The sequence below is a fragment of the Octopus bimaculoides genome, chromosome 4 (assembly GCF_046866305.1).
Source record: "Octopus bimaculoides isolate indiv1 chromosome 4, ASM4686630v1, whole genome shotgun sequence".
Classification (NCBI taxonomy): domain Eukaryota; kingdom Metazoa; phylum Mollusca; class Cephalopoda; order Octopoda; family Octopodidae; genus Octopus; species Octopus bimaculoides.
The window spans coordinates 122,933,757-122,959,156 of record NC_142931.1 but is presented as its reverse complement, the minus strand read 5'-3'; the positions used below and the strand labels follow the sequence as shown (position 1 = coordinate 122,959,156).

General features: G+C 37.2%; 2 protein-coding genes across 6 annotated transcripts in view; one reads left to right on the top strand and one right to left on the bottom strand.

Moving 5' to 3' along the window:
- Positions 1-21,395, top strand: part of LOC106880304 (traB domain-containing protein) — a 30,824-nt gene extending 9,429 nt beyond the window's left edge. For both annotated transcript variants that reach the window (XM_014930179.3, XM_014930180.3), the window contains exons 2-9: positions 4,495-4,710; positions 8,024-8,235; positions 10,871-11,011; positions 13,195-13,305; positions 13,437-13,576; positions 14,287-14,444; positions 16,751-16,850; positions 19,018-21,395. In XM_014930179.3, coding sequence (XP_014785665.1) covers positions 4,495-4,710; positions 8,024-8,235; positions 10,871-11,011; positions 13,195-13,305; positions 13,437-13,576; positions 14,287-14,444; positions 16,751-16,850; positions 19,018-19,138 — 1,199 coding nt within the window. In that variant the 3' untranslated portion in view covers positions 19,139-21,395. The remainder of the gene's footprint in view (positions 1-4,494; positions 4,711-8,023; positions 8,236-10,870; positions 11,012-13,194; positions 13,306-13,436; positions 13,577-14,286; positions 14,445-16,750; positions 16,851-19,017) is intronic.
- A 1,045-nt stretch (positions 21,396-22,440) lies between these two features.
- LOC106880303 (glycerol kinase 5) overlaps positions 22,441-25,400 on the bottom strand; it is a 134,740-nt gene continuing 131,780 nt past the window's right edge. For all 4 annotated transcript variants that reach the window (XM_052967407.2, XM_052967406.2, XM_089351332.1 and 1 more), the window contains 2 exons: positions 23,581-23,714; positions 22,441-22,646 (listed from right to left, as the gene is read on the bottom strand). In XM_052967407.2, the coding sequence (XP_052823367.1) occupies positions 22,498-22,646; positions 23,581-23,714 (283 nt within the window). In that variant the 3' untranslated portion in view covers positions 22,441-22,497. The remainder of the gene's footprint in view (positions 22,647-23,580; positions 23,715-25,400) is intronic.

Sequence of the window (25,400 nt, the reverse complement as noted above, 5' to 3'; positions counted from 1 at the left end):
AGCCAGTCAGGCGGTACTGGCAACGGCCACGCTCAAAATGGTGCATCTCATGTGCCAACCGCACAAGAACCAGTCCAGGGGCACTGGCAACGATCTTACTTGGCTTGCCGGGTCTTCTCACGCACAGCCCATTTCCAAAGGTCTCGGTCCGTAGTCATCGCCTCGGTGAGGCCCAATGTACGAAGGTCTTGCCTCACCACCTCAGCCCAGGTCTTCCTGGGCCTACCTCTTCCACGGGTTCCCTCAACTGTTAGGGTGTGGCACTTTTTCACGCAGCTATCCTCCTCCATTCTCACCACATGTCCATACCAGCGCAATCGTCTCTCTTGCACGCCACAACTGATGCTTCTAATGTTCAGCTTTTCTCTCAAGATACTTACACTCTGACGGGTATTCACATTGACATTACACATCCAACGGAGCATACTGGCTTCATTCCTTGCGAGCTTACGTATGTCCTCAGCAGTTACAGCCCATGTTTCACTGCCATGTAGCATGGTTGTTCGTACGCATGCGTCATACAGTCTGCCTTTTACTCTGAGTGAGAGTCCCTTTGTCGCCAGCAGGGGTAAGAGCTCTCTAAACTTTGCCCAGGCTATTCTTATTCTAGCAGCTACACTTTCAGCGCACCCACCCCCACTACTAACTTGGTCGCCCAGATAGCGGAAGCTATCGACTACCTCTAGTTTTTCAATATATATATATATATATATATATATATATATATATATATATATATATATATATAGAGAGAGAGAGAGAGAGAGAGAGAGAGAGAGAGAGAGAGAGAGAGAGAGAGAGAGAGAGAGAGAGAGAGACACACACACACACACGTGCGTATATATATTCACACATATGTACATATACCTGCATACATATACTCACTCAAACATACTCGTACATCATTAATAAATAAACTGGAACAACAAACAGCATTTTGAACTTGCAGAAAGTGAAACTACAATATTTCATATGCGTTATTAATTGCACAATATTTTTCTTATTTTGAAAACTTATTCAGCTGCTACATGGTGTATGTAGACTGAGATTCCTTTCTGGGTTTTATTTTTTTAAACACTTTTTTAATGAAAAGAATTTTTAAAATTTCAAATTCCTATTTGTGATGTTGAGAAAACATTGAAGACTTTTTTTGTATCTTTAATTGTTAAGGCATGATAAAAATGTTTGAGGTGGAATTAAGAGTCCACACTTAGATGAGTAATATGCCAAGAGTTGTATTCAGATTAAAATTTTGGAGGTGAATAAATTATGTAAAGAAATAAAGAAATTTACTCAATGGTTTGAATTTATGTTGAGTAGACAGGTGCGTATGTCTACATACAAGGTGGACCAAAAGTCAAGTACAAAATAAGTCCAATATGCTCTGGGATTGTCAAAGACCTGCTTCAAATTTTCTAAAATTGAATAAAATAAGGATGAATACACATGTACTTGTACATGAATAATAATAGCAATAATAATGATTTCAAATTGTGGCACAAGGCCAACAAGATTGGAGGAGGGGCTGAATCGATTACATCGACCCCAGTGCTCGGCTGGTACTTATTTTATCAACCCTGAAAGATGAAAGCAGCATCGACCTTGGTGGAATTTGAACTCAGAATGTAAAGATGGATGAAATGCTGCTAAGCATATTTCCTAGCATGCAAATGATTCTGCCAGCTCGCCGCCTTAACAAATATAAATGAAATGTCAAATGAATATAAATGAAATATATATATTCTGCAGTATTTGGTATTCTAACAAAACATCTATGTTAAATTGGATATAAAAATTGCCTTTTGGTATTAATACTGCTTCTGTTGCCAATGATGACACACACACACATACAGGGTCTCCCCAAATTAAGTCAACCAACTCTTTTCAATTTTGTCAAAGCAAAATATTGTTACATTTCAATGCAATGGTAAAGGAAACACAATTATGACACTACCACATTTATTCGACATGACCACCACTTTTTTGAATCACAGCCTTAAGTCTAGGTGCAAATGCTTCACACATAGCATGCAACTGTTCTTGCAGAGTCAGAGTCCATTCCTGTTGCAGTTATGCCTTCAGAGTGTCAAGCGATGCATGAGGAGTGCTGGAGATCCTTGTCTCCAAAATGGACCAAACAGAAAAATCCAATAGGTTGAGACAGGCTATGAATGATGGAATGTTTATCTGAATCCAGTGTTGTGTCTGTCTGAAGCTATGGGATGGTGCCAAGTCCTGTTGGAGGCTCCAAGATGTACCTTGAAAGTGCTCATCTCCCCATGGAAGCAGTTCAGCTTCAAGAATGTTACTAATCTATCACTGGGTGTTAATTTTAGCACTCGAGGGCACAAAAACGAGGGGAGACCTAGTGGCTGTCACAGCCACCCAGACCATAACTGACTGTGGATTTTGACATTGATTTACGAGTCTACCCTTGATGGAGCCTGACACATTCCAAAGTTGGTCATTCTGTCTGTTTGATGTCAAATTTCTTTTTGTCAGTGAACACACGGTTGGGCAGCATGCCTTTAACAATTTGACGCAGGATAAGACGACTTCTCTCCTGTCTCATGGCCTTATAAACTTGCATAAGCTCATGACAGCAGATCATCTTTTAGGAGTGAGTCCTGAAATCCTCCTTCAGCACTCGCTACATCGATGTCTGGCTTACTTTTGCTGTGGCAGCCAGTTTTCTGACCCTGTGAGGTCCAACACTCAAAAGTGTTTTTTTATGTGCCACTGGCACAGGTACTAGTTGCATGACACTAGCACAGGTGCTAGTTATGCGACACTGGCATTGACCACATTGCTTCCATAAGGCTCAACGCTTAAATGCTCTTGAGCATTAACTGCTTAATTAAAATCTACTATTTCCTCTACAACACTTTTGTGTCCATAGTTTACACTAGGTACACTGAAATGAGTTTCTACCTCTGCCTTTTCTGCATATGAAGCATGGCCATTTCCTTGTGGTAGCATGGTCCAGACTTCTTCTCTACTTACTGATGCTTCAGTCTTTGCTAAGTTTACTTACATTGATATAAATCCTTGCTTTATTATGTTGCTTATCTAAAAAAAAGCATGAATGTTTCACAATCTTATTCCTCTCTCCTACTAATTTGCAGTTGTTGTTTAGCCCTGATCCAGTTCTGATCAAGTCTGTGTTGTTTAGCTCTCATGAAAGATATCCTTGATATGGTAGCCCTGTCCCCTTTTTCTTTGTTTTTTAATCAGACATAGCATATTTAACACGCATCATTTGAAGTGTTCTTCCTTCTTTTTTATATCTTTATCTTTTCTTTGATTCACTCATTGGACTAGAGCCATGCTAGGGGACTGCCTTGAAGGTAAAGGTAAAAAGGTAAAGTTACCTTTTTGAGTCATGCTGACTCATAAGGGCTGGTTTCCAGGGTATATAAATTACCCACCTGGATGGGATGCTGGTCTGTTGCAGGATTATTCATTTTTGCCAGCTGAGTGGACTGGAGCAACATGAAATGAAGTGTTTTGATCAAGATCACAATACGTCACACTGTCCAATAATTGAAACCACAATCTTAAGATCATGAGTCCAACATCCTAACCACAAAACTACATGCCCCCCATACTGCCTTGAAGGGTTTTAGTCAAACAAATCAACTCCAATATTTTAATTTTAATTTTTTAAAGTCTGGTACTGATTCTATCTGTATCTCTTTCAGAACTGCTAAGTTATGGTTATATAAACAAACCAATAGCAGTTTCAAGCTGTGGTGGGGACACATAAACACAAAAGACATATACACTCACACACACACACACACACACACACACACACACACACACAATGAGTTTCTTTCAGTTTTTGTCTCTCAAATCTACTTACAAGGCTTTGGTCAGCCTTGGGCTATAGTAGATGACATTTTCCTGAGGTACGACTCAGTGGAACTGAATCCAATATTATGTTGTTAAAAAAACAAACTCCTTACCACACACCCATGCCTGTGCTTAATCAAAGAATTAAGGACCAGTTGAACTGAAGAACTAGTTTCATGACATAAATTATTATGGCTGAACTAAAGAAAGAGCTGCCAAAAACCTGACATTTAGTCACAACTGGACTGGAAGTGAAGATGGTTATTGTTCTTCACAATTTTTACTTTAAAAAAAACCCAAACACACAAGCCAAATAAGTTGTCTCCATGTGGTTCCTCCATCTGCTTGAAATAGCAGGCAAGTCTTAAAACTGATTGTTACTATCATTTAATATACATTTTTTTTCTTGCTTGCATAGATTAGATGAAATTTGTTGGGGTAGAATTTCTACAGCCGGATGCCATTTTTGTTACTAGTCCTCACTTGTTTCCTAAATGAAAAGCTCTCTTCAAATGTTTACATTTAATGTGGTTTTATTTCCTTTATTGTCAAATTATTTCCCTGAGCCATTTGCAGTTTTAACGAATTGACCTTCTTACCTTTCCATGTACTTATGCTTTTAAAAAAAATTTTTGCTAGGTTTGCCAGATGCTGCTAAAAAGCCAGACAAAATCAGTGACTTCAGCAATGACCTCAACACCAATCTATCACTGTTAACATCTCTGGAACAGGAGTCAGATAGAATAGCTTTCCTCGATGATTCTGGCCCAGAGAAGCTGGAAAATATGTCTGACAGCACTATACCCAAGTTAAGTGCAGTTGACAGTTTAGAAGTATTTTCTGATCCTGACAGTGGTAAGTACTATTTTATTGTCATTTATTTATGCGCCCTTTTAAAGCCTAGCCAAGCTAATGGGCCCGGTTTCCCAGTTTCTATGGCGTGTGTGTTCCCCCACCAGCCAGTCCATCGCAGGAAGAAAGAGTGAGAGAAAGTTGGAGTGAAAGAGTACAACACTTATTGTCTCATTGCAAGCATGGATAAGCAGACATTAACCCTTTAGTACTTAAACCAAGAGGATTAATTGTCTTAGGTGGTAGTTGCTGTCAGTGAGAATTATCCTATCGGGAGTAATTGTCTTTGGTGGGTAATTGTCCTGATACATGTGCAGGAAGTAATGGAAAATTTTTTAATAATTATCTATGATTACATGCTTTATGAATTCTTTTTATACAACATCTGTGCTACTAGCATGACAATAAATTAACATAAAACAAATACAAATAATGATCTCTACCTCAGACACACAGACATACAGATACATAGACACAATGACTGTTTCTCTGACATGTTCATTTTTACAGTTTTGTAAGAGGTTGCAGTATAGACAGGCATAACCATACAGGTGCACAGCTGGTCGCTTGTTGTCTTAGTGATTGATATATATCTTAGTAAATGATACATAACTATCTACTTATTATAAACTGTGTTTACAACCATTATAGATACTAGGTAATTGGAATAATTGCCTATCCGTGTCTAGTTCTGTCTCATTATATTCTGAGTACTATTATTATCATATTGGTCAACTTTAACTTTCATTCCTCCAAGATCAATAAATACCAGTTGTGAATTATGGTCAATCCAAGACCTTAGGTGCCAGTATTATAAGTTATTATTTCATATAATGTAATTATATTGTACTTTAACCTCAGTAGTAATAGTACTGGTGGTAAGGATTGATTACCTGACTGTTTGGTCAGTAATTTAACTACATTACTGTTATACATCATTATTTAATCCTTAGGCATTCAAACTGACCATATCCTGCCTAAATATTCTCCCTGTTTTATGTTCAAACCATCCAGATCCAGCCTCTCTCACCTACCCTACAATGATATTCTAAACATAAACAGATGCATCATCAAAATCTCAAAGTTATGAGATAATGCATAATTAATTTAAAACAATGAGAATAAATAAACATATTATTTGATAGAGTAATCTGAAAGCTAAAGGGTTAACAATAAACAATTACATTTTTTTTCCAAGAGAACATTTCAAGCTTCATTCAGGTGGATTTTACTCTTACACTTATTGTCTCATTGCAAGCATGGATAAGCAGACATTAACCCTTTAGCACTTAAACCAGCCATATCTGGTCCAAATATCCAATCTGTTTTATGTTCAAGCCAGCCGGATCCAGCCTGTCAAATCATTGAAATCTTAATGCTATGAGATAGTGCTTGATTATCACTGAACAATGTGAATAAATAAGCATTAGATTTGACAGAGTAATCTGAATGCTTAAAGGGTTATGATGATAATGATTATGACCATCAGAAATTTAAAGGTAAAAAAGAAATCACATTTTAGCAACAGTCTCTTGTTAACAGCTACTGAAAACATTGTAAAATAAGCTAAGTTAATATGCTAAGGAGATATGAGTTCTGATGCTTCAAACTGGGGTTTTATCATTTCTTGGAAGGTTCAGCCTCTTATGACTCAAGTTTGTTTTATTTTATTGTTTTCTTTGCTCCTAATAAGTGAATATTTCACAATTTTAGCTCCAATTACAACATAACTAGCTTGAAGACATTGTTCACATTGTAATAAAATTTGTGAGGCTGTTGATCACCAACAGAGCTCTAACGAGAGGCTGATACTAATCAAGACACTCTCAAGCCTGGAGTTAGGCTAGATCAGAGGTTCTCAAACTTGTTCAGCCACCACCCTGCTCATAGCCACACAACACCCTCAGCGCTCCCACCCCTATTTTCATGTATAAATAAATATTTTATATTTTACTAATTTATATATACTATGAATCATTTGATATTTAATATATTATCAATATGTATACAGTACTATAATAGTATGATAATAAATTCATAGCATCCCCAATTCACTGCCTTCTTCCCAATGCCTCCTTTTTCTCTACCACCCCCTTAGGTACCAGCGCCCACCCGAACAGTCTCAACACCCATCAGGGGGCGGTAGTGCCCACTTTGAGAGCCTAGAGTTAGATTTTGGTATTTTCACAAACGCAACTGTCAATTTTGAGCTTGGCAGTCACAGTAAAATTCCTTCTAAATGAGTTGACATACTTTCAGTCTAATGCAAAGACTAATACTAAAACATTGATGCATTTCATTTCACATCAAATCACACATCTGCCTATGTTTCCATCTGCACTATTTCCACCCTCATGTACCTCTGACTTCATCGCTGGCACTGTACATCTCCCATACCCTCTCCTGCACATTTCACACCATCTGTGCTGCTACATTTTACCACCTAGATCAACTTCTACTTCCACCACCTTCCCCATCCAAATGATGTTCATGACTGGCCATGCCTTCAACCGTGTTCACCACTCAACCCATTTCCGTCTATCCCCTTCTCTGCCACTCTCCTTACCCACTCATGAACTACATATTCATCCTGTTCAATCATGACACCTCTTTACCACCATCTCTCTTTTCCTATAGGGTTAACCTTTTAGCATTCAGTTTTCTTTGTCAAATGTAATGTTTATTTATTCACATTGCTTTGAATTAGCCATGCATTACCTTGTAGCTTTGTGGTTTCAATGACATGGTTATTTATTTTGAGAATAATATTGTAAAATAAGTGTGAGATATCAGATCTGGCCAACTTGAAGATAAAACAGGCAGATCATTTTGGCTGGATATGGCTGGTTTAAATACTAAAGGGTTAACCATGTATCTCCCTTACAGCAAGGTACCTGTACTTGTTCCTCTATCATATTTTAACTTCTCAACACCTGGCATAAAACCACCTCCTTTAATACTATCCCTCACCTCAGTTGAGGGGTCTTGTATCACGAGTTGCTTAGTAACCTGTAAAAAGCTTCCAGAATCCTGCAAAGTGGCTGGTTTTAGGAAGGGCATCCAGCTGTAGAAACTATGCCTCAGCAGACATTTGACCTTGGCAAGTCCTCTGGTTCACCAGCTTCTGTTGAACTGTCCAGTCCACAGCAGTATGGAAAACGGATATTAAACAGTGATGGTGATGAATGATGGGTTCCTACAAGACCGTAACTTAACTATAAATTATTGAGGTTGTTCAACTACAAATCATTAATCTAAGTTCATCAATCAAAACTAAAATACATCTTGTCTAAACTTAATCCGTCTTTCTTTCTAGATCTGGTGACATATAGCGGAGATGAATCAGAAATTGATGATGATGACGACGACGATGATGATAATGACCAGAATTCTTTACATTCGGTGCGACACATTACAAAAATTGAACTTCCATCAACTGTGACTGTTCTGCTTACTGAACACGGCAGCAAAGTATATATTGTTGGGACAGCACACTTTAGTCTGGAGAGTCAAGAAGATGTGGCGAAGGTTTGTTTGTACTCTTACTATTGTTGATTACCTTAACTCTTTTACTGTGGGAAACTAATATACCTACTTATAATTTCATTAGCCTTTACTATGGGAAGCAGTTTTGTATACCAGTCTGGATTTTGTTGAGGAATGTCATGTGTGAAACTATTTTCTGTTGAGTTATTGAGGCTTCATTACTTTTTGGTAGATAATCGTGTTGGCACCTGTACCAGTGGAGCGCTAAGAGCACTGTCCGAGCGTGGTCATTGCCAAAGCAGCTATCTGGCTCCCGTGCCAGTGGCACGTAAATAGCACCATTTGAGTGTGATCGTTATCAGTGTCGCCTTACTGGCACTTGTGCTCGTGGCACGTGAAAAAACATTCGAGCGAGATCGTTGCCAGTGGCGCTGAAGTGGCTCCCGTGCAGGTGGCATGTAAAATACACCATTTTGAGTGTGGCTGTTGCCAGTACCGCCTGACTGGCCTTCGTGCCGGTGTCATGTAAAAGCACCCACTACACTCTCGGAGTGATTGGCGTTAGGAAGGGTATCCAGCTGTAGAAACTCTGCCAAATCAGTTTGGAGCCTGGTGTAGCCATCTGGTTCACCAGTCCTCAGTCAAGTCGTCCAACCCATGCTAGCATGGAAGGTGGACGTTAAACGATGATGATGATGATGATTTAACATCATACCTGGAAGAACCATGAAATTTAATTTCGTAGTGAAAGTGTTAAATACTGAGGTATGCTTTAAGATTATAGGGTATGCTAACGATTCTACCAACTTGCTACCTTTGTAAGGATCATATCATGATCAATTGATAATTGTTAAGTAATTGACTCCCATGATCATTACTTAAAACTTCATATCATATTGAGAGTCTTTCAGAATATCAGTTTTTATGTAGACTATTTTGTCCATTTTTTTTCTCCTATGATTCAGTGATTGATGATTTTTAAATTTACTTGTTTTGATAAAAGACAATTCCTTTTATAATCCTTTTAATCAATTTGAGGCATAGTATCAGCTGTATTGTACTAAAAGATGTAAGGAACATAATTGTTTTATAAGTAATGCAGATCTCATTACAAATACTAATGAAAAAAAAACGGCACCCGAGGGGAGATGCATTCCCTGCGTGCAGATAAATTTTTTCACAAGTTATAGTGTGGTTTACAATGTGTTGCTTACCCATACTCAATTATTTTTTTTAATGTATCACCATTATAGGTATTTATAGTCCGGTAAAATTAAGAAATCAACTTGTAAAAAAACAAGACCCTTGAATCCATCACTGTATACACATACATACACGCACATATCTATGTATGTATGTACCCACACATGTCTATGTGCATAGGTACACCATGATCTATACACATGCAGATGAGGGTCGATTCATATGAAAAAAAAAGTGAACAAAATGAAATACTTATAGAAAATATTGCACAGAATTTGAGAAGTTTTTCACCATTATAGGTATTTATACCCCAGTGAAATTAAATCAACTTGTAACTAAACGAAACCCTCAAATCCATCACGCTACTCTCTCTCACACGCACGCGCACGCACGCACACGCGCGCGCGAAAGTGGCCATACTAAATTTTCATCATTTCGAGCCACTCATCCAATGACTGTTTCTGCCAAAAATGGTGAAAATCTGTTCAGTAATTTCGCAGACAGACTAAAACGAGTGATTTCAATACTGTGCTTTTACTTACATGCACAGGGTAATTATGTTTCTAACATGGGCACAGGCCAGGAATTTGTGAGAAGCATATAATTGATTATATCAGCCTCACTACTTATACTTTATTCTATTGAACTGTTGAAAAGTATAGTTGATCCCTGGCAGATTTTGAACTTATTCTAAAGAACCAGAACATGCATGGTGTTTTGTTTCATGGTCTAGTGAATCTGCTAATCTTCTTTAGTGAGACCTCAATTTTTTTTTCATACATGATCGGTTATAATTGAATGAATCAATCACAGCATATTACTGGTATTATTTTACTGACCTGCTGACTAAGTTAATCTTGGTAGTATTTGAATTCTAAACATACAGGGATAGGTGTGAGTTCTGTAAAGCTTTAAATTTGACACTTCTGCATTTGCCAACTCAGGAAATTATGACAATAATAATAATGATTTCAAATTTCAAGGAGGGGTAAGTCAATTACTTCAGCCCCAGTACTTAACTGATACTTATTTTATCGACCCTGAAAGGATGAAAGGCAAAGTTGACCTTGGCAAAATTTGAACTCAGAATGTGAAGACAGATGAAATGCTGCTAAGCATTTTGCCTGGCATGCTAACAACTCTGTCAGCTTGCCACCTTATCACAATAATAATAATAATAATAATAATAATAGTTTCAAATTTTGGCACAAGGCCAGCAAGTTTGTGGGTGAGGTGGGGGTAAATTGATTATCAACCCCAATGCTCAACCAGTACTTATTTTATTGACCCTGAAAGGTAAAATTGGCCTTGACAGAATTTGAACTGAGAACATAAGGATGGACAAAATGCCGTTAAACATTTTACCCAACGTGCTAATGATTCTACCAGCTCACTGCCATAATAATAGTAATAATAATAATAATAATAATGGTAGTGGTGGTGATTTATTGAAATCTGTTCTTTTTTGTTGCAGACCATTCAGTGTGTAAAACCAGACATTGTGATGGTAGAGCTGTGCAGTAGTCGTGTAAATATATTACAATTGGATGAAGAGACCCTTTTGGAAGAAGCTAAAAACATAAACTTAGAGAAGATAAAACTTTCTATTAAACAGGTAAATGTTTCATTCATTCATTTCTCTATTTACTCCTCTCTTATCTTGTTCTATTTCATCATCATATCATCATACTGGCTTGGGTTGGACAAACTGTCTGGATCTGAGTCATTTCATACTAGGAGGGATTGCTCTCAAAGGCTGGTGCTTGTCTGTGCCAATTTTGGCTTGGTTTCCTATCACCAACCATTTTACAGGTTGTACTGAGTGAATTTCCTCATGGTACCAACATTACAAAGGTTGATAATTCCTTGGCAAGACATAACTAAAGGAACCTCACAACCTCACACATTCTCTGCTTGTTTTTCACCCACTTTACAATGTGTACTGGATGTATTTTTGCAGACACCAGCATTGGGGAGACTGTCAAGTGCTTAACCCTTTAGCATTTAAACTGGCTATATCCAGCCCAAATATCCTGTCTATTTTCTGTACAAACTAGCCTGATCCAGCCTCTTACAACTATTCTATGATGTCATTGAAATTTTTAAGCCACAAGATAATGTATGATTAATTCAAAACGATGCAAATAAATAGGCATTACATTGCACAGAGTAATCTGATTGCTAAAGAATTGATGAGACAGTACTGAGGAAACTCAACTCTACTTTACTTCCACTTGCTCACCAGTCACTTTAGAGCTGTGTTTTCCAACCTATTTCCCCCCCCCCCCAGGCCCTACCTATAACTTTTCAGAAAAATGGATGTTCCACTGGTAATTGGTAAAAAACAACTTTATTTTTAATATTTTATCAATTATTCAATACAAAAGAATCTACCGGCAACTCTTTTATTAAGTACTGAGTACAAAAAAAAAAGTACATTATTAACTAGGAAAAAATAAGTGAGTCACTTTTATCAGAACCTTGTGCCTGGCGACTACAGCACAATGCCCAACCACAATTTTCCCAGGCCCTACCAGTGGGGCGTATGCCTCACATTGGGAATTACTACTTTAGAGGGTGCTTAGTAGTTGGTGGGGTCTTGGGTGCTTTCCATTGTGACACCAGTATATGGAGTATGCCTTGTATACTGTAATACCAGTATGCCTTGTATAATGTAATACCAGTATGCCTTGTATAATGTAAGTGTATACCAGTATGCCTTGTATAATGTAAGTGTATACCAGTATGCCTTGTATACTGTAAGTGTTGGGAATACCCTGTAACCTAAGTTGTGTACCTTCACATCTTAGATAATGTGACTGAGAAGGGGAATAGCAGAAAATCAGAATGGGTGTGTGAAAGCAGCAATGGTAGGATTGTAAGGTTATTGGGATGGGAATGAAAGGAGACAGGGATAATAATAGAAGTGAGCAAATTGTGAGGTATGTCTTTTTTTCCTGACAAATAGTCCAGGAGGAGAGACAGTGGTACAGGTGGGGTGTGAAGCAGAGTGTATTGGATACAGATGGTTTGATGCAGTCTCTTATATGTTGACCAAGTGAAATGGAAGTGGGTAATGACAGTAGAATGATGAGGATGATGGTAGAAGGAATTACTTGCCATTTATGAACATGACACATGTTGAGATGGGAGATGGCTGGGTATACATGATGGAGGTGTGTGGAAAGGGGATAGCGTGTACAAATAGTGATGAAGACAGTCAAAGAGTGTCTCTCATGAAAGGTTGGAGTGAATGCAATGGTATTGGAGGAGCCTATCGTTTTCTTAAATTGTCTTGTTAGCTTGTATGGAGTACAGTCTGGTATTCTGGTTATGTTCACAGCCCAAGTGAGGAAGTGGGACTTGGTTGAAGTGAAACAGTTGTTATTCTTCATTGGTATTCTTCATTGCTCATCAGTGCAGTATTTAAAGTTAATGTGGCTATTGATGCAGTAGCTTGTATGTGTTTTTTGTTTGGTGTGTTCTGGTGTAAGTGGGTCAGGTACGTTTTGAGGATGATAATGTAATATTGTTTAGGGATGTTGTAGATATTTAGTGATGATTAGACATGTAAAGATAGGAATAATGTAGAAATGATAGTGTTTATAGAATAGCATTATAGTAGAGTACCAGGGTTTGTCTAGATGTTTGGACCAATCAGGAGAGATAATGCTATGAGGATGATAGCCAAGATGTTTGAATATGTTCTGGGAGTTTGAGGGGTGGTAGAACATGTGAGAACTACTTGTTGCGTTGTTAGTTCAATCTAAATTCACCTTTGTTTTGTTCTATTTTCAGAGTGGAGTTGTTCAAGGTTGCTTACATCTACTTCTTCTCAGCCTCTCTGCACATTTAACCAAGGAACTTGGGATGGCACCAGGGGGTGAGTTCCGAAGAGCTTTTAAAGAGGTATGTTTTTTTTTTCCTGCCAAGTCTTCAAGTTAAAAGTTGAGCAACAGCAGGAAACTATTTTCAAGTTACAAATGTTTTTGAATCTATTTTGTGATTTAAAAAAATTTTTTTTTCCCACTATTTTGTAGGCATTAAACATTCCTGGGTGTGACTTCCATCTGGGGGATCGTCCAATTCAGGTGACACTACGTAGGGCACTACAGTCTTTGTCTTGGTGGCAGAAACTACGTTTGACCTGGTTTCTACTAACAACTAAAGAACCCATTACGTGAGTTGCATTTTTATTTGTTTTTCCTTTTTTTTTGTTTTGTTCTATTAAGATTTGTAATGGGACAGTAGCTGTGATGTTCAAATATGGGTTTACTTGTTGATATCTTGCTTCAAGTATTGTGCAAAAGTGCCCCACAGACTGTGGTAGTTAATAAAACAGATTTCTGTGTGGCCTGGCACCAAATGATCCATGGCCTTATATTGGTTGTGCTCAGTAGTTGTGGACTCCTAATCAAAGTTATATCTTAGTTGAAAGTTTATCACCATTATTTTCTTTTTGATTTCCATGCTGCTATTCAGAGTTGCTGCTCCTTTAGTTAGCGCAGAGAACCACATTCTTTAGTCCATTTCAATTTTGGTTTCTGCAGCTGGATGCCGTTCTTGTTACCAACTATTTTACTGAGTGGCATTAACACAAGAGAGGTTGTCATGGCCTTGACAAGTCTAAAGGGTCCTAGCAATACTACATTATCGTTGCTCATTTACTGACCATATTACAGTTCTTGCACATGTGGCACCAATTCTAGTGCAGTTGCCTTGTGCTCTGTAAAACTATATATATATGTGTGTGTGTATGTGTGCATATACATGTGTATGTATATGTCTGTGTATGTACATATGTATGTATGTATGTGTGTGTGTCTATGTATGACTATGTGTGTATATTGTGATGAAATTGTGTTATTGTTATTTTATTCTTTTTTCCAGGAAAGAGGATGTAGAAATGTGTAAACAGAAAGATTTACTAGAACAAATGCTGAAAGAAATGACAGGAGAATTTCCTGCACTTAGCCGTGTATTTGTTGAAGAGCGAGACATTTTCTTGGCATACTCACTTAAAAAACTCTCTAAACCTGATCCTGAAAGTGAGTTGAGCACATTTTACTGTTCTATTACTATCACATATAATCTTTCATCTTCTTTCAGTCATTGGACAATGGCAGTGGGGTACCGCCCTGAAGGGTTTAGCCAAACAAATCAACCCCTGTACTTTTATTTTTAAAGTCTGGTTCTTCTTGCATTGGTCTCTTTGACAAATTGCTAATTTACAGGGATGTAAATTGGAGTGGTTGGCATTAGGAAGGGCATCCAGCTGTAGAAACCATGCCATATCAGACTGGAATCCGCAAGTGTTAGTTTGTTTTATGCTCCCTGTAACTTAGCAGTTCAACAAAAAGAGATTAATAGAATAGTAAGGTGGTCTACTAGAAAGTTAGTACAGAAAACTTTTGCAGAGTAAACTAATTGAAATGTATAATTGACAGAAGTGGCTGAAATGAATTGCTAAACGTTAACTTATACTGGCCAAGTGCTGTAGACATCTCTGATGTTGTTGTTGTTGGTATCCTTTTGTCTCGGGAGACAATGGAGTTGTGCATCTGCCTCTTTTACAGCAGCACTGAAATGTCCTCTCCAGTTTTGTGCAGGCCTGGGCTAGATGTAAGAAAATCCTGGGTAGCCCAATCGTCACGAGTCCCGGGCTCAGCTGGCTCCAGCTGACAGTACCTGGTTATGGGCCCCTATCCAGGGTTACGGAAAGGAGACAACCTTCAAAGAAATCCGGAGTGGCGCCCCGTAGGCAGTTTAATGTTCGACTCAACACTCTTCTGGCAGCTCCTGCAACCAAGCTGGTGTCCACATTGAACATTCCATGATCTTTATTGTCCAGTGATGTCTTAAATTGATGTGCCTGCAGTTTTCTCTCTCTTTTTTTTTGTATAAAAAAGTATAAACATGGCTGTGTGGTTAAGAAACTAATTATCCAACTGAGTGGCCTTAGGCTCAGTCCCACCGTACAGCTGTACAACTCCTTGGGCAAGTGTCTTCTACCATATCCTCAGGCTGATCAAAGTCTTGTAAGTAGATTTGATAGATGAAAACAGAAAGAAGCCTGTCCTATATGTATACGTATATATATGTGTGTGTGTGTGTGTGTGTGTGTGTGTGTGTGTGTGTGTGTTTGTCTTCCACCCACTTGACAGCCAGTGATAGTTTGTTTTATGCTCCCTGTAAGTTAACAGTTTGACAACGAGAGATTGATAGAATAAGTACCAGGCTTAAAAAATAAGCGCTGAAGTTAATTTGCTCAACTAAACCTTTCAAAGCAGTACTCTAGCATGGCCGTAGTCCAGTGACTGAAACAAATAAAAGATAGAAGAAATGGAAAGTATTCCAGATAGATAGCTCTGCCATTTTTGCCCCTGATTTTATAATGATTTATTTTGTGTAGTCAGAATTGTAATTTCTGTGTAGTTGAATCAGTTCCATCATATTAATGGTACTTGTTTTATAAACCTCACTCTGATTTGAACATAGAATGTTGATGATAAAACTAAATACTTTAATGCATTTTATTAGTTCAACACTCCAACTCTCCACTGCTCTTGTATATAGTTCAAGCTGTATATGAATCACTTTGGATTTATCTCAAGCTAAATTTGGCAAGCCAACACTAACAAGTTAGTTTCCATATGATCAGTCAGCCAGCTAAAAATAGCTGTTGAATCTCTTTCAAATTTTACCCTACTTTACTAATGAAAATCAAGAAGACCATATTGCATAATTTAATAATGTTTTATTTTGAAGTACATGGTTTAGAAGTTAAGGTTTTGGATTCATGATCATAAGATTGTGGTTTTGATTCCTAGACCTGGTGATGCATGGTGTTCTTGAGCAAAATACTTCATTTCGCATTGCTCCAGTTCACTGAGCTTGCAAAAATGACTAATCATGCAATAAACTGGGGTTTCATCCTGGGAGGAATATATATGCCAGAGAAACTAGGAAGCCAGTGCTATGCTCCTTATGGAGTAATGTTGACTAACCATATTCATAGAGACACTATACTGGATTAAGGCTGACTTGGGGATAAACAAAATCATTGGTTTAAGCAGACGACATTGTGCAAAACTTTCTCAGAACAAGTAATTGTGGGTTCTTGAAAAGAAGAGTTGTACATATAAACAAGTGAGGTCTTCTAAAAAAAAAGAATGAGTAAGGAAAAAAAGTTTGACTATTTTCTGCTTGGTTACTCATGTGTAAGACCTGTGTAATTATTTGATTATTGAACTTGCGAAAAGAGTAAAGTTGACCCTTGTGTGGTTGTGAACTGAGAATGATTAGGAAAAACTCATATTTTGACATTCTTTTTGTTTGTGTGTTTTCTTTGCAGGTAAGACCAATCCTATTGTTGTTGGTGTTGTTGGTCTTGGACACATACCTGGAATTGTACAGAACTGGGATAAAGACTGTGATATTAAAGAAATTATGAAGTAAGTATCTGGATCAGTGCTTCTCAACCAGGGTCCATTGAATCCCTGGGAGTCCATATAAGATTTTTGGGGGTCCAAGCAAGTATAATAGTAAATTGGGTATCTTTGATAGGTTTTGGCCACTCTATCATAGCGCCACCTGGGTTCTACAATAGTATTTTAGGAATCCATGAAAAAACATTTTGTCTCAAATGTATTTATTGCAAGAAACAATTAGGTTTCTTTCTTACGTCTTACATAGTTCAACATGTTTCCGGCCACTGAAACATATTCTCTCAGAGAGGGCTATTGCAAACCTATACGAGTGAATGAATCTATAAACCTAGTGTTTAAACATCGAATGTCTATGGGGGTTCACCAGAGTAAAATGGTAATCTAAGGAGTCCTAGAATGGTTGAGAACCTCTGATCTAGATTTTTGTAATTATTTTTAAGTGCTATAGTTTCTCACTGCTGTAGTTTTCCCTTACTGTATCTGAGAATCCCTGCTTCATACCACATTCCTGATAATGAACAAATTCAACTTTTACACAAATTTTAATCTTTTTTGGTATTCTTTTTCAAATACATCCTTTATTTCAGTCTCCTTTGATCTTGGTGACTTCTTGTGTTCCTAAATGCTTATATCCATTCTCTTCAATGACCTTGTTGCTGACCCTCATCTGCTTCCAAGCAAGGGTATATATTTCCTTTGGCCAGACATGTTTTCACAAAAGACTGGAAGTGAATGACATTGCTTGTGTGACGGTGATTCTTGCTTTCACTTATCATGTGATGTCAAGACACACATACACACATGACAGGCTTCTTTCAAATCCACTCAAAAGGCTTTGGTCAGCCTGGAGCTATAGTTGAACACACTTGTCTAAGGTACCATGCAATGTAACTGAACCTGAAACTATGTGGTTGGGAAGTGGACTTCATAACTATATCACCATGTCTATACCTATACTTCATTCTGAACTCCATTCTTCTATCCTTGCTAAATAAATTGTCAGCTTTAAATTAAAGAATCTATCTCTGCAAAGAGTTTATGATCATTTATGAACAAAAAGTTGGTTGATTATGAATTGTTTCTATCCTCATTCACACCCAAAGCTGTCTCTTGTATCAACGCCATCATAGCGTTTTTTTTCTTTCTGATATTCTCCCTTTATAACCTTATTTCACCACTCACTGCATTCCACTTCCCTTCCTTTCTCTCCCTTTGCATGCTTGTGAACTCCCTGCTCATGCACCCTGTCCAATCCTCCAATTTACATTCACCTCTCTCTTTCTCTCTGACTGGGGTAACCATGTTTCTCCTTTGCAGGAAGACACTTGTTTCTGTCACTCTATCATAGTTTAACCTTTCATCACCTGGCACAAAGCCACCTCACTCAATACCACTCCCCCTCTCAGTTAAGAAATCTTTGTCTTGTAGGTTACTTAGTGACTTCACTAGTACTGGTGCCATGTAAAAAGCACCTACTACACTCTACAAAGTGGTTAGCATTAAGATGGCATCCAGTCGTAGAAACCATTCCAAAGCAAACAATACAGCTTGCCAAAGTCCTCTGGCTTGCCAACTCTTGTCAAATCGTCCACCTCATGTCAGCATGAAAGACACGTCTGATAATAATGATGATCATGTTAGCATTATTATTTGCTTTGTGAAGGCAGTGAGCTGGAAAAATCATAAACACACCAGGTATTTCGTCTGTTTCTGCATTCTGAGTTTAAATTTTGCCTCAGTCGACTTTGCCTTTCATCTTTTCGGGGTCAATAAAATAAGTGCCAATTGAGCACTGGGAAAGATGTAATTGATTTGCCCTACTCCCTTAAAAGTTCAGGCCTTTTGCCTATAATAGAAAATATTGATATTATTTATTATCCATAAGGTGGCAAGTGACAGAATGGTTACCACCACACCAGGCAAAATGCTTATCACCATTTCTTCTGGTTTTACATCCTGAATTCAAATTCTGCCAATGTTGACTTCGCCTTTCATCCTTTCAGACTTGAGGAAATAAGTACCAGTTGCTCGCTGGGGGGGTGATGTAATTGACAGTCCCCCAGCCCCCACCCCCCAAATTTCAGCCTTGTGCTTATAGTAGAAAGGATTATTTGTTTTGTAACAATGTTCATTTTCATGTTTTTTCATTTTTTTATATTTATTTTTATTTCAGGTGTCCACCACCATCAATTGCTGGTCGCTTGTTTCGCTGGACGTTCCGTGCTTCCCTGGTTGGCATATTCTCATGGGGGTGCTATCGATTCTACAAATGGACAGTCGCCAATGTCAGTTGAGAAGGAGTCTTCAAATTCAGACCTCTGTGCTGAGTGTTTTCGCTCTAATGTTCTCAGCGCTTACTCACATGACAATTGCTTGACAATGGTCCAATAACCTTCTCCTTGCAGCTCTAATGTGTCTCGGTTGAAGTCACTCAACTAAAGTCATTCTAACTTTTAGTTATCTCCCCTTCCTCCAATCATTTTCTCTAACATTACCATAAGTCATTGACTGACCATGCGACAATGACAAAAAGGTCTTCGACAAACATTTTACCCTAAAAATACATGTATCACATCAGTCAGGCATCATGGCAGTTTACATATGGTTTTCATCAAAATTATTAAATTTCTGTTCAGTTATTAAACACTGTTAACCAAAGAATACTACTATTATCAGGGCAATGGATTGGTGGAATTGGTTGACCAGTAAACAAAAAAAAATGCCTTGTAGTATTTATTTATGTCCCTTCCATTACTGTGAGTTCAAATCCACTAGGGTTGATTTTACCTTTCATCCTTCTGGGTTTGATAAACTAAGTTCCTGTGAAATACTGGAGGATATAGATGCAATCAACTATATCTTTCCCTCAAATTTGTCGCATTTTGCCTAATTCAGCAATTGTTATCATCACCATCAACATAATAATTAATCCTGTGCTGATAGATCATGAAGTGACAGTAAGTTTTTAGCAAATCACTTCAGACTTGATTTTCTTGTTGAGGTTATTTCATTTATATTTCTAAGGCTTGAGGGAAAGGCAAAAATACTACACATTCTTGTTGCTTCCTCTTCCATAAATTTTTTAAATGACCCAACTAATTAATAGGGATATGGCAAGGCAAGTGGATAGGCTACCAGCTGTCTAGTCGTGATTATTTGTAAATTTTATCTCATTACCGACATACCATGCTCCCAAGACAGCTAACTCTATTCGCCTAACTTGCTTATTTTTATTCTTAGAGGGTGGTGGATTAATCAGAATAGAGTGTTGGACAAAACACCTTGCAGCATTTAGTGACATCTCTTTACATTCTTAGATTGAATCTCAGTGAGATGGGCTTTTCTTTTCATCATTAAGGAGTTGATAAAATAAGTACCAGTCAATTACTGAGTTTGATTAAAATGGACTGAAAACTTGTGGCTATGTTAGAAATCATCATTAATATTATTAAAGCGGTGAGTTGCAGAATCCCCAAACTATCAGAAAATATGCCTTTACATTCAAAGCACTTTTGTAAGGTCCCTTTACCTTTGTCTTCTGATGAAGTTGTGTGGGGCAATTTCCCCACCTCTTCAATTTATGGTCTCATGCCTATGTTAAATTAATTCATGAGCAGTTGTTTGACAGAATCATTAAAGGTATTGGACAAAATTCTTTGCAGTATTTGTTCCTGCTTGTTACGTTCTGAGTTCAAAGCCTGCTGAGATCAACTTTACTTTTCATTCTTCCAAGGGCATTAAAATAAAGTACTAATGAAGTACAGAGGTTGTTGTAATCAACTAGCTCCTCCCGCCAAATTTCTGGCCTTGTGCCTGTAATTAATAGGGCAATGGAATGCTGAACAAAAATACACCTTCAGGTACATTCCTTTAGATTTTAAATTCAAATTCTGCCAAGGTCGGCTTTGCCTGCCATTCTTCTGAGATTGATAAAATAAAGTTTAGTCATGTATAGAGTAATTTCAAATTACTATGTCTCTCCCTTTATAAATTTGTGGCCTTGTGCCATTGTAAGAAACCATCATCATTTATTAATGTGATGAACTAAATAAATGGCTTGTGAGTCAATATCCTATAATTGGCAGGCATCGCATTTGTTTTTTTAGATTTAAGCCATTTCAGAAATCTTCAATAATTTCATTATTTATTTTGGAAACTTCTGTGTTTAAATAATTATTCACATTTCTTTCTTTTGGTCTCTATTCCCACCTTCAGAATAGTCCTTGAAGATTCAACATTGAAAAAAAAAAAAAAATCCCCTTTTCACTTGCTACCCTAATTTGTGATGAATTTTCAAGCAGTCACCCTTTTGAGTATGCATGTATTTTGGTGGAAAATTACTTACTGCTCTCTAGTGATTTTCTCCATGCCAACAACATCTCAGTCTGTCAATACATGTACTGATTTTCTTACAAGATTATTTCAAGAAATGTAAAGGAGGATAAAAAAAAAATCTGTTTTGGTCTTTTTTCTTTTTTACCTCTCTCTCTCTCTCTCTCTTCCAGAAGAAATAAAATGTCTATGATTTTGTCAACTTTTATCAATCAGAAAGTGTTATGTTTTCAGTCATCAGAAGTCATGTGTTGTTTTAGTTATATCATATTTTCCAGCATACAAATCAATGTAGGTTCATTTCTGCTTGTGCCTGTTCTCAGCACCAATGTCGCTCAACTAATGCCTCTTTTTGCCATTCCTCATGGTTAGCAGTTCTTCAGCATATTCTCCTCTATAAGTTCGTTACAGCAAGAAAATGATGCAACACACATTGATCCCATTATATATATAAACTTTGTTCATCCTAAACATCTGCTTTGGTGATCTCTTTCTCACATTAGCTTAGAGGAGGAAGTGTTTTGCCTGTTACTCAATTACTCTGTTCACAATCCTGAGACTATGGGAAGGAAATTATCCTTAGGCAGAGAAACCTGATCTTAATGCTTGCATCAAACAAAACTCCTAAACATAATCGAAGGTCAGGTAGTGGTGTTAAGCAAATTAACAGATTATGTTTACAACCCAAAACCAGAAATGGTCTCTCGGTCTAAAATTCAATTACAAAGTTTTGGTTGACCCAAGGCTATAATCAAAGACACTTGCCAAAGGTGATGCAGCATGGGATCCAACCTGAAACCATGTAATTGTAAAGCCAACTTAATCACAGAGTCATGCCTCCATCCTTAGAAATATATTACCTGGTTTAACACATATCTCTGTCTGGGGATATCTTTCTTTTCTCACACCACTCTCTAAGACTGTTATGGATAAGCTGCAGCCTGCTGGACTTTCTGAATGGCCTGCCCTATGAAAAATTGAATTTTTTTTTAGTAGTGTGGCCCACCTGATAATGAGCCATGTCTCGTGTGGTTCACTTCTTGGAAAAGTTGCCCATACTGGATTTAAGACTTTGAGAGTAAAATAAAACCAATAAGGAAGCCTCTGTATGGCCCCTTGATCCGAAAGAAATCAAATCACATCCCATCATCTTTTAAAAATAAAGTTGGGATGGTCATAATTGGAACAGCTTTCATCATGTCTATTTGATAAAAACTGACTTGGGTATGTGTGTGGGAAATCTAAGTGACAACAACAACAGAACTATAGGTCCATTTGTTTTTAATATAAAATGTCAACTGCATCAAAATTATGCACCCACTCACTGCTGAGAATACCATTTCTTAGATCTGTTAACAGCTCTTTCCCATGTGCGGAAGATATTTTTATACTTGTTCCATTTTTTCTGAGGTGTATATACCCGATCACAGCCCCGTAGTTTGAACAATTCTTCTTTACATTTCCAAATACCTGCAAAATAAAAAAATCTTTGTAATATATCTTATAACTTTTGTAAAGTTATCTTTGTAAAATATTTAAAGCATCTTTGTAAAATATCTTATATCAATAATTTGGAACATTACACCTATTCGGTTTGCTCTTGAGCAAAGCTCATGATTCTACTTGCTCCAGTAACCTGACTGCTACAAGTAATTCTTCAACTACTTTATGGTTGAAGAATTTGCAGAAAATAGGGCAACAATTAACTGTAAAACCAATTTCTCCTACAGAAGTAATCATCCTACTTCTGCATACCTGACCCCCCCCCAAAAAAAATGCAAAAAGAGAAAAGAAAGGATTTAGAATGTGTCTACAGGGCTTCTTAGATACATGGCAAGTCCATTGTGAATGGAGATCATTCTAGATGAATCTATCTTCTATATATACCCACATCAAAGTTGCATAAAAAAATATTAGAAGTTGCTCAGAAAAGATGACAATAGGGAATATATGGTCATATTATCTTTCAGCTGATTAGAGGCTTTCTCATCAAAACAGTCATATGGGGGTCATTTGACCAAGAAGTAGCAACCAAATATCTTTCAAATAGCAATCTTAAAATTAGGGACATTGAATAATGTAATGCCATGTATACATAATATCTAAAATAAAAATAGGAGCTATCACATCTAGAATGCATAAAACACATGTCTGAACAATTTGAGCCCCATCCCACCATCAAAAAATAAAAACTACTAATAAAATTCATTTTTATATATTGTCCCTACTTTCTGTATCCTTGTCAATAAAGGCATGTACCTTCACCTAGCTGGACTGAAATAGAGAGTATAGTACCATGCTTGGGAGCATAGCACTAAAGCGATAGCAAGTCTGAACATATGATCATGTGTGGCCACAACTGTTTATAGTAATGGCTAGCAATTAAAATGGAAATGTTTAGTACCATGACCGAGTCCAGCCAGAAACGCTACACCAAGGTTTGTCATGTCTGTAAATTTTGACTTTTCAATCACTTGGCTTGTGAGGTCTGACATCAGTTGCAGCACGAACCTGTTGTTGGAGACACCACCATTGACTCTGAAAAGAAAGGAAATCTTATGATACCTTCATTATGTTCAAATGTAACAAATCTTGTTATCTGTCTACTACTCAACCTAGATAATATAGATTTTATTTTACACATAATCAAAATCTTTTTTTGCATGTGAGTGTATTCACACACATGGCTCGGCTTGGCTTCATGCTTTTGCTTGATATGGCTGGGATCATTCTAAGTTAGTGGTTCCAGTGGTATCATCATGTGTAGAGCCACCACTGCTCTCCATCACTGGCATTAGAACTCAAAAACATGAGCATATATATTTTACCAATTGCAATTAATGTGTATACACACACACACACACACATTGATTGTAATTGGTAAAATGCTCATGTTTTGAGTTCTAATTTCCTGTTTGCATTGCCAAACCAACACACACACACACACACACACACACACACACACACACACACACACACACACACACTTGTTTGAAGCTGGTGATTAAGTCTGTCACTATTTCGAATTTATCGCTTGTATGATTTTGCTCAGTTAACAACATATTCATCACTCAGTCACCTGAATGAACTCATGCAAGTAAGAAACTTGAAGAAGCAACAAAATGAATCAGATTTTGAATGACTATATACTACATGATATTGGGTACCTTTTTCCATTATCTGTCCATCTAAACAGTGTGTGTGTGTGTGTGTGTACATATATGCATATAAATATCATTTGATGAATAGGAGTTATACATGAGCTACTTCAAGATTCATGATCAGAAAGTGCAGTAATCAGATAGGCTTGTATAATGTTCTGTGCACTATCTGAGCTTGAAACTTTCAGTAGCACACATACAACTCCTTTATTCATTAAATGACACTCTCACTGGACTGAGTACTTTTTTGTTGGTCCTACGAACAAGCAAACAGAACATTATATATGAAAGTAAAAATAGGGTGATTTACTTGAGGCATTGTTAAACAAATGTAAAGAGATATTTTAAAGTGTAAACCATACCTGAAAAGTGGTCTAAATGTGACTATGATATAACAGTGAAGCTAGCTATAATAAAAGGCAATACAAAAATAAAAAGATGTTGAATCATAAACCAAGTTCCAATCAACCTATAAAAAATTAAGTAGCTCACAATTGTTCTTAAACTTTGGTTTAATGTGATTCATGAAGATTATTTCTTAAAGGAAAATTCTTAAATTTCAGATATATTTTTGTCAGCTTATTTGGTGCTGAATGTAACCAACCTTCTTCTTCTTAAGGCATTTGTACAATTTACTTTTCTTTAAAACTTACATGTCTATTTACGTGTGTGTTTTGACACAAATGTGTAAGTGGACAAATAGTACATGCCAGTTATATTAAATCTGATAGACTTCATAAGGTTGGAACCATTAGTCCATGTTTTTGATTGGACAGTTTCAAGGTTTTAGATGACTCTCATTCGTTGACTTAAATTGATGCTATCTATTCTTCATTTGTGCCATTTTCTGTTTTTTCTTTTATATATATATGAGGTATAAGCATGGCTGTGTGGTTAAGAAGTTCACTTCCTGACTACATAGTTTCAAGTTCAGTCCCACTGTGTGACACTTTAGGCAAAGGCCTTCTACTACAGCCCTAAGCTGACCAAAGCCTTGTGTGTGGATTTGTAGGAAAGAAACTGAAAGAAGCCTGTTGTAAATTTGTATACATTTGTGCTTCTC